The following is a 10,567-nucleotide window of genomic DNA, read 5'->3' on the forward strand; positions in this document are numbered from 1 at the left end:
AGAATTCAAGTAGAAGAACATCTGATGATCCCCCATATTGATCCGAAAGGCTCTGTCACCCGATCGTGTCACTCTGCTCATCTGTCGTCCATCATATTTTATCACCGCCTCTTTCATGGCTAACAGCACGTCAAGCCAATTTATGGCTGCTATTAGAGGTATTTAAATACCTCACACAGCTCCATACGACAGGATATAGTTATAATGATCCTTTGTTCTTTCACCTTCCACCTCGACCCTTCTTTGAAGAGACTTGGGTTAAAGTGGCAGCACCAATCCCCTTAACCTAGCCACATATTTTTATGCCTTATCAAATTGTATGGTGGCCGGTTCCTCTCCCCATAGCAACTTCAGGGCACCGAGTATTGAACCAGAAAAGGCACGACTATTCTCTAGAATTTTTGACCAATCCTTACCCCAAATCAGACCCGTGATCTTTTGCTATTACAACCAACCATTGTTAGGAGGTTGGCCGCTATAATATTGACCCTCCGAACAGAACCCTATTAGAAGCCTTTCGATATCTGTATCTTCACTGCCGATCTCGATCCCAATCTCGATCCCTACCGATCGATGGATGGATGAACTCTAGTTAATCGGCCGATCTCCTTCTTTGGCCGATGCTCTCCATTTAATAGTAGAGATTCCTATTAGAATCCCGACTTCAGGGTCCAAGAAAAGATCGGGCATCGGACTGTAAACAACCATCATGCAGATGGGCCAAAGGGTTAATAATGATTTTTGTCTAAACATGTCAAGTCAGGATGCGCCACCCACGTGCTTTCTAAGCCTATATCATGTCACCCCCTTTGTTAGCTGTATAACGAACGAAGAATAACTTATCAACTGACATGATCTGTATGGCTCATCATCATTGATTCTCCTATAAATAGGGATAAGAAAATAACCCCCAGGTATGCTCACTTGTGTGTCTCAGAAAATATTTTCTGCTCTCTCATTCTTTTTCTCTCTTCTATTGTGTCAGATTCCTGACTTGACCATCGGAGGATCCTCGTCGGAGCAAATTTCAGTCGAAACTTGTTTTGCAAGAATGTCGCTCCGATGGTCTTTTATTTGCTCCAGCCATTTTCATGCAGGGTCGGAAATCTTCTGCAACATGCAATCACTGGAATGGAATATATATACAAGAGTATAAATATCCAAAAATTCAAAATCCTATGATTTTAGTATAAGAAATAAATAAAATCAAGAACCCATAATTTTAGTTCACATGATACATATTGCATAAATTTCTTCAATACTCTCTAATATGGTATTGTTGCTGCTCAAAATCGATCGAGATCGAAGGAAGGGCGATTGAGCCTTATGCAGGATTGCTGGTACTAGAGTAACCTGCAAAACAAGTCTAAACCGGAGGTCGTGGCTCCGACGAGTAACTTTCGATGCTCAAGTTAGATTCAGAGAACAATAAAATAGCAACGAGCTCTCTAAGAGGGATTGATTGGCTTACCTGATCCTCGAGGCTCCGATGATTTATATAGAAGGCTGTCGAACAGCTGGTTATATAGCTATGAGATCGTATCATCTCGAGATTATAGGATCATTGGACATGTCATTGTGGATGAGATAATTCAACCTTCAATTGCCCTCGCTAGATTGGAGAAAGTTAGTTAGGCCTGAGTTGTTCCACTTGAGATGGATAGCTTCATGCATATCAAAAAAATAAGTCGACTGAGGCAATAGGGGTGGCTTGTATGCTAAACAGACCCTGCGAATGCCTCAGCTCTGTATAATAGTTGGCGACCGTGGCAGCAGCTTGACAACTTAAAGTAGCCTGTGACACCATACTGATCCAAGCGCTCTTGGTAACCATCGATCCGAGGCACTCACGGTAATCACTATAACACTACTCTCTTACTGCTGAGTTTGAGGGTCAGACGAAAGGAGTATCCCAAAAGTATCTCGGATCGAGGGGCATACGCGCCTTCGACTTGATACCTGTCTGCAGCATTTAAAATGAGTGACGTCAGCTTCATGCAATTGATGCAGATGGCTATGAGTGATGGGACCATTCAGGTAACAGTGTTTTTTTAGAGAATTTAATTATCCAGTGGTGGCTTTTTGTTTCCTCCCCCCCTTTAAATTTGTGCTTCAAGGGCGTCGAAAGGTGATAGCAACTTTTTCTTGCTCTATTTTTCTATTGCGATTTTCGAAAGCAAGATGGATCCCTAGCACGTGAAGAGGCTTGAATTGATATCGGCCTACAGGAGGCAAACCGGAGTTCTGCTCGTTGGGCCATCGACTCTGGTGAGGGGTGATACCCAGGTTTCGATCGCCGTATCGAAACCTATGATTAGGGGAGATGAGAATCCTACTCTGATCATCAAGCTTGCGATTCCTTTGCTGATGGTTGCAATGGCCACACTCGAGGAGATTTCATCAGAAAAGACATTGGTTGAGTAAGTACAAAGAGAGGATACAAGAAACCATCCGTCAGGAGCTTTAGCAGAGGAGAGACGAGTGGAGGGCGCAATCAGTCTTCTCGAAGGGATGTCGGAAGCTGGCACGAAGATCGATGAGTCTCAAGAGCCAGTGATGGCTGCCCAATGTACCCTTATGGTTGTCCTCCACAAAAGTCTCTCACAGCCAGCATCTTCTGCTCCCCCAGTGATAGAGGATCTCCAAGTTACGGCAAGACTCCTGAGGGATTTTTTTTCTCTATTCGAAGGGCAGCTTTTGGATGGATAAGGAGCGCAACAATATATGTTGAGCACCTTTAGATCTCGCATTCAAGTAAAATATCTCCAAACACTTATCTTTCAATCTTCTACCACCTCCAACACTTTTGATATCTATTCATAAAATTTTGCACAGGTGGGACATTATCTCGCTAATTTTGTTGGCTTTACCCTTGATGATCCGTTTTTGGAACTTATGGCGGCAAGAGAGGAAGTTGACTTATTGAAATATCAACTGAAGTAGATGGAGAATAAGAATGGTGAGCTAGCGAAGGAGCTTGACTCTTCTGAAGAAGCCCTCCACAAAGCTCGAGAGATAATTGATCATCAAGATGAGGAATTGAGGCAGGCTGAAAAGTGGATTGAGGCTCTCGGGTGACAGAGGTCTAGAGCCGAAAAAAAGATTGAGAATTTTGAGAGACAGATTGAAGGTCTCAAGAGACAGAGATTAGAGATCGAGAAAGACTGTCACTAGACCCGTGATGATTTGGAGCAGCTGAGGAGGATACTCGAGGGAAGGAGAAGCTGAGATCCTTTCCTCACCGAAACTCATTCTTGAAGGAGTCCTAGCAAGGGCCCGGCCAAGAGGGCTAGAACTTTAGAAGGGATGAGCCGCGGAGAAAGAATACCTCGAGGAGATGGGTGCTTCGCTTCTAAAGGGATCCAGGCATCCCCAGAAGTACTTGCCGAAACACAGAAGATCCTGTCAGAAGTGGAGAATTTGAAGAAGAAGTTGGAGGAGAAGAAGGTAAATCACAAACTCCTCTGGGGCAAATTCATAGAGCAAGGGCTTTTACTGAAAAATATTGAAAATAAAAAAAATTGATTGGCTAAGAATGGAGCCAAAATAATAATCCAAGCTTGCAAGACGGTGTTCTTTGCGGGCTTCGAGAAGTATAGAACCATCGTTTGGGTGCATTTCTCCTCAAACCATGTCGAGCCCCTATAGACTGACTGTCTGGATGAGAGCTTGTTGGCTATCGCGGCAGATAGCACGAAGAGATTTGCGAGGGCATCCCACTTCTCTATCGAGGCGAGTAACATTGACTCAGCTATTCAGACGAAGAGGGATGTCAGCGCTGAGGAAGACTGCTTCGTAGATGATTGCTCTGGTGATGCTTCCAAGTAGTGATTTACGTCTCCTCTTTTTTTTTTTTTGTAATCTGGATCTTCCAATCTCGTAACAGAATTTTCATAAGAATATATAAATGCATTTGATTTTGGTTCTATGTATGAATGGATACAAATTACGCTCTAAAGCATACTGATCGGGTGTCAATATATATTAGATACTTGGCTACAATTTAAAATCATAAAACTTAATTAGCATTATAATTTAAGCAAGTGCATAATCTGAGCTGTTTTGAGCAAAGCATGGGCCGAGTCATAATCCGAGTTGAAATCCAAGCTAAATTTAATTTAGCTAAAGTTAGAACCATAAAATGTAATATGAATTATAATTCAAATTTTGATCTGGGCTAGATGTCTCATACATATCGTATAGATTTCGAGAAGACTAGAATTCAAATCATTTCCATGTGAGGAGGTGTTGGCGCACGTCTCTGCACGTCCCCTCGAAAGCGGCATAAAGCGTGATTTGCCTGCCACTGGCTTTAACTATCAAATCGATGGTAGAAATTATATCTGCCAGTGGTCGCCATGCATCGTGTGTGTGTTCGCCTTCGCCGATTCATATCTTCTACAATTAATGCGCTGATGAGAGATGATCTTTGGAGGTTTCATTGATTCAAAAATTATTTAAAGCCCTAGACAAGATCAGACGTAGGCTCTGTAAAGTTTTAGATTGTTCTTCTCCTTCTCTTTTGGCGTAGGTGCTTTTTTCTTCCACCATCCTTGTTTTCCTTTCCAGATGCGAGAAATGGCCTCCAGAGATTTTACCTTCGCACCATTAGGATTTTGATCCGAGCTATCTGAGAGGGACATAGTAGTGCTTCATGGACAATACCAGATTCCTTCAGAGTTCCAGCTAGAGGTTTCGGGTCCGGATGATCGAGTTTGCCAACCACCTCTAGGATGGATGAGCCTTTATAAGGAGTGTTTCTGAGTAGGATTGCAGCTTCCTTTCCAACCCTTCTTTGTGGCACTTTTTTGGTTCTTCGAGATATCGCCATGCATGATTGTGCCGAACTCATGACAGCATATCTGTGGCTTCATCGCAGTATGTGTCTTGGCTGGGATCGATCCCAGCATTACATTCTTCTACCTCCTTTTCAGCCTCAAATGGCACTCAGACTCGCACGGATGGTGGTACGTGATGCCTTGGAAGAAGAAGGATGCCTTCCATTTACAGTTTTCAGACGTGCCTTCTGCCGCCCATGGTTGAAAACTATGGTTCATCTTTGTTTCTCAGACATCGGGCGAAGATTGAGGCTTCATCATCTGGGGCAAACCACAAGAGGTCACGCTAAAGGAACCCCCAACGAATGGTTGCTTGGAGCAGGATTTAGCAATTCTGCATTGCTTCAAGGTTCCAGATATGAAGGAGCTACTGTCGGCCCAGACACTATTCAATATCGGCATTAGCTAGATCGTTCTTCAAAGTACATGTAGATCGACTGCTTAGGTCTTGAATTCTTTTGATTTTTGTTACTCCTACCCTGATAATTTGATCATCGCGATTGCAAAGGTGGTTGCTGGAAAGAGCACGAGTTCACTGAAAAAGAAGGTCCTATGAAAAAGGATAGTCGAGCTCATGAGTGGGCAGAGTACTCATATCAGAGTTGGGAGTCCCACGCAACCAACTCTAGAGTCAGAAGAATTTGGGCCTCCTCGTGCTGACGATTTTAAAATCGTGTGGGTGCATGCTGGCTCACCTGTCGCTTCGGTCACCATTGGTAACCGAGAGGATCAGTTAGACCAAGATTTGAAGGAGGTAATTCTAAGCTTGCCCACTCCTCCAAATTCGTCGGCTCAACTAGTATCTCCCATTATTGGTCCCTCCTCAGGCGAGGCGATAGCTGAGGTGGCCAGTGCATCTGGAGCTGCACCGACCACTCTGAGGCTCAAATCTTCAGCTTTGAGGGATCTTAAGTGGATGAGTGAGTTGTTCTCTGAGATACTTCTTCCTGTTGATGCAAACGAGCTGCTAAACATCCCTCAGAAGGAGATGAGGAAAGTAGCTGTGAACTGTCTCATCCGGATATGCTTCTTCCTATAATTTCATTTACTTTGTATATATGCCTAGTGTTCACTCACAAGGGTCTTTTTTTTTACCAGCTCACCCATTATTTGAATCTGTACATAGAGAGTTCCCATGAGCTCACGAAAGAAAAGAAGAAGTTGAGCTCGAGGTCGGGATGCTCAAAAGTGCAAAAGAGAAGGCTGAAAGGGAAGCTGGAGAAGCCTCCATGAGAGCCGACACTATCGATAGGAGAGCTGAGGATACTGAGGCCGCATTAAGAAAAACTATTGAGGAGAACTCCTGATTGCTGGGGAGAATAAAAAAGCTCGAGATCCAATTGGATGTGGCAGAGAAGAAGGTAGCGGAGGCTACTTCCAAGGCTGTTGAAGACTTTCGAGCCTCAGAGGAGTATGAGGACGAGAAAACTGAATATTTTGTTGATGCCTATGGCACTGAAAAGCAGTCAATCTAGGATAGGGTCGCCGCCAAGCATTCAAAATTAGACTTAGATTTCTTAGATGAAATCTGAGATCCCACCGCAGCGGATGTCTTCATGACAGGTGCCTCAGCTCCAGGCACTGCCTTGTAGCCTTCTTGTTTTTCTTTTCTTTTGTAGTATAACCCTTCATAGTCATTGTAAAAATTTAAGAGAAATAAATAAAATTTATCTTAATCATATCTTATCTTTTTCACTTGTGCATGCCAATCCGAGACTATTATTTTTTAATACCGCTTCGAAGCTATTAATTAATAATATCGCTCTGAGGTGAGAAGCCAAATGATAACTTCATTCTACTCTTTTAATACGGGTGATCATGGGGAATGACAGTTACTGATTTTTTTGATAAGGTTATACTTGAGAGAGAGCACAGGACATGTAAAGATATGCCACATTGCTATGCCCCAATCCATGAAGCATCATCAGAATTTATTTTTGATAATGGAAAGTACATCATTAATTGCTTGATGGATAGCCACACCCTTTTCAATTATTGATTGGTGATTGATGTAGATATTGGCATCTATAAATAAAGTCTAACAGGTGGAGAAACTCAATCTCCCATCTTCTTCCCTCGTAGAAACTCCTCTCTCCTGCTGTGATGGCATCGCCTCTGTACCCCCTTTGCATCCCCCTTTGCCAAAGGTGAAGGCCAAGGTAAAAGAGAGGTGGGCCTTTATAAGAGAGGTCTGCAGAAGGGTGAGGGCTAGGAGCACAGGTCCATCTTTCTCTCATTGGGCACCTTCCACCTCATGGTCCCCCCAAGGCCCAGGAGTCATCACACCCCCCAGTTCGAGTTGATTTCTCCGGAGGTCTGGGTCCACTGCATTTAGGAGTACTAAGACTCTACAGATTTTAGAAGAGAGATCGTTGACATTGCCGTCGATGAATTCATCGATGGTTTCGAGAATTGTAAGATCCGTCTGCTGCAGATAATGTCGTATTTGGAGCTCCACTTTTTTCAGTTCGAGAATAGCGACGAGAAGGCTTCCTTGTCAGATGAGGACTGAGCCTCCTCATCCTTGAGCTAAGGATCGAAGAGAGCATCCACCATCCTATCGTTGCTGTTGCCTATGACGATGAGAGCTCTAGACTAGGTTTGTCGGCTAGCAAGGATTTGCTTCTGGATCGGCATGATCTTCTAGACCGATATGATCTTTTGGACCGGTATGATCTTTTGGACCGGCATGATTATCTCTTTGTGTATAATGTGGTGCTGAGAATGCCATGTAAATTTTTTTTTTAATTTTTTCTTGTAAAGCGATGCTCGACGCACCACCTTTTGTAAATATTTGAATTAATGCTTCTATCACGCTTGTATCTCGTATCTGTATTTACATTTCTGACTTAGCGTATGGAGGCTAGCTGCGACTTGTGGAGCCCAGAATTACTTGAGTCGTGTGCTGTTTCGACCTTAAGAACTTAAGCTCACTTCAATCTAGGAGTCTTGACTAGGTAGTGTTTCGAACCAACCTGCAAGTTGTTATATGTTGAGGTTGATTGAAAATAGTTAGAGAAAGCAGAGACCACTCTGCTCGAAAGGTGACTAGTGCTTAGCTCATTGTACAAGCAGCTACTCGTTTTCAGCTTAGATCAGGAGAAGCAGTCTATGCTCGGCTCGTCTTATGAGTGGTAGGCTCAGCTCATCTTGATCTAAGAGACAACATGTGCCTGCAGTATCTTATGCCTATGGCATCTTGTCCCCTCCTCAGTGATCTTCTGAGGGTCTGATTAGTTAGTCCTCACGAGAGGCATCTTATGCTCTTCTCGTCTTTGCACGAGAGACAGTGTGTGCCTACGACAATTTTTGCTCTTCTCAACGGCCTTCTTAGGATTTGATTAGTTAGCCCTCACGAGAGGTATTATATGCCTGCGATATCTTGTGCTCTTCTCATCTTCGCACGAGAGGCAGTGTGTGCCTGCGGCATCTTGTGCCCTCCTTGATGATCTTTTGAGGGTTTGGTTAGTTAGCCCTCACGAGAGGCATCATGTGCCTGCGACATCTTGTACCTATAGTATCTTGTGCTCTTCTCGTCTTCGCATAAGAGGCAGCGTGTGCCTGCGGCATCTTATGCCCTCCTCGATGGCTTTTTGAGAATTTGGTTAGCTAGCCCTCATAAGAGGCATCATGTGCCTGCGGTATCTTGTGCCTACGATATCTTATGCTCTTCTCATCTTTGCATAAGAGGTAGTATGTGCCTGCGGTATCTTGTGCCTACAGCATCTTGTGTTCTCCTCGATGGTTTTTTGAGGATCTGATTAGTTAGCCCAATGAGAGCTATCATGTGCTTGCGGCATTTTGTGTCCATGGCATCTTATACTCTTCTCATCTTCGCATGAGAGGCAGCGTATGTCTACGGCATCTTGTGCTTATGACATCTTGTGTCCTCCTCGACGACCTTTTGAGAGTCTGGTTAGTTAGCCCTATGGAGGTTCTTTAGGATCTCCCTTCGCTTCTCGCATGACTTAGGCTTTGCAGGGATCTTGTAAGTTAGCCCCGCCTCTAAGTCACGAAGGTCTTTCGAATTATCCTCCGTGAATCGACCGTAGTCACGGCTAAGGAAACCTGCGAAGTTAACTAGAAAGAAATTTCTTCATGCCAGCATTGAACTTGAAGATTCATTCGTATAAAAAGATGTTACAACATCATTGATAGTACATATGGAGGTTAGCCGAATTCTATGACCTAGAGATAAGCATCTCGTCAAGCTGTTTGAGTCTGCAAGTTTTAGGACGTACTATTTCATCCACTTGATAAGGGTCTTTTCAATTGGGTGATAGCTTCCTTTGCTCAATAGGCTGTGAAACCTTAGCTTGTCATAACATTAGATCGCCAGCTTAGAATTCCTTCAGTTTAACTCAAAAATTGTAATACCTAGCCACTCTCCAATAGTAGGCAGCCATTTTTACGGTGGCATGCTCTCTGCTCTCTTCAATTAAGTCGAGGTTAGACCGTAACCATACTGAGTTGGTATCTTCATTATACTCCTCGACTCTAAGAGAAGAAAATCTGAACTCTGCAGGGATGACCGCCTCTGTCTTGAATGCCAAGTTAAAAGGGGTCTTGCCAATTGGGAGCCTTTAGGCAGTCCGGTAGGCCTATAATATATGATAAAGCTCGTCGACTTATGACCCCCCAGTTCGGTTGATCCTGACCTTTAAGCCTTGTAGGATGGTTCAATTGGTCACCTCTACTTCTTCATTCGCTTGTGGGTGGCCGACTGAAGTAAAATGATGTTCAATTTGATATTCTCTACCGAACTCATGGAGTCGGTATCGCTGAACTGTCTGCCATTATCTGTGATCAATATCCTGGGGAGACTGTAGCAGCAATTATAGATTTTTAGATGAGATCTTTCACTTTGGCTTCTATTATATAGGCCAGAGGCTCGATTTTAACTCACTTTATAAAATAGTCGATGGTCATTAGGAGAAATTTATGCTGATCTGAAGCAAGAGGAAAGAGGTCAAGAATATCCATCCCCCATTAGCTGAATGCCAAGGAGCTCTGATAGGAGTCAAAGATGCTGCTGGCTGATGCTGTATATTGAAAATCTTTTGACAGCGATTATACTTTTTGATAAATTCACTTGCATCTTATTGTATGGTGGGCTAGTAGTATCCTTGGCAGAGAATCTTGTAGGAGAGAAATTTATCCCCCAAATGGCTTCCACAGATGCATTCATGGACCTCCCGCAGTGCATAATCCACCTCGAATAGATGCAAACATTTTAATAATGGTAAGGAGAAGGATCGCCTATACAGGTTGTCATCAAAGAGGACATAACAGACCGCTTGCTTTCTTACTTTTTGAGCTTCTCTGTGATCAGACAGTAGCTCATCCGATCTTAAATATTTGAGTAGAGGGTCGATCCAGTAGGATTCTTTGTCAATTTGTTGAATAGCAAGAGATTTCTCGAGGCTCGAAGTTTTCATTACCTCGAAGTAAGTCTCTTTCTCCCAGTCTGTGGGCAGCAAAACCATCAGCTTTGATAGTGCATCTACCTTGGTATTGTCTGTTCTGGAGATCTGTTGAATGTCAAAGCTCAAAAAGATCGAGGTTAAGTCCTTTACCTTTTGAAGATATCTTTTCATGTTCTCCTCTCGAGCTTCATAGTCGCCTTTGATATGGCCAACCACTAACTGGGAATCGCTAAAGACTTTCAAATGTTGGGCCCCTGCTTTCCTCACCACTTTGAGGCTAGAAAGTAGAGCTTCATACTCCAT

At 43.4% G+C, this 10,567-nt stretch overlaps 1 protein-coding gene across 1 annotated transcript; it reads right to left on the reverse strand.

Annotated features, from left to right (window-relative positions):
• Positions 1–9,952: 9,952 nt before the first annotated feature.
• Positions 9,953–10,567, reverse strand: LOC140851162 (uncharacterized). Its single transcript, XM_073242742.1, has one exon. It carries the CDS (start codon positions 10,565–10,567, stop codon positions 9,953–9,955), a length of 615 nt encoding a protein of 204 aa, XP_073098843.1.

This window comes from Elaeis guineensis, chromosome 8 (genome assembly GCF_000442705.2).
Source record: "Elaeis guineensis isolate ETL-2024a chromosome 8, EG11, whole genome shotgun sequence".
NCBI lineage: Eukaryota > Viridiplantae > Streptophyta > Magnoliopsida > Arecales > Arecaceae > Elaeis > Elaeis guineensis.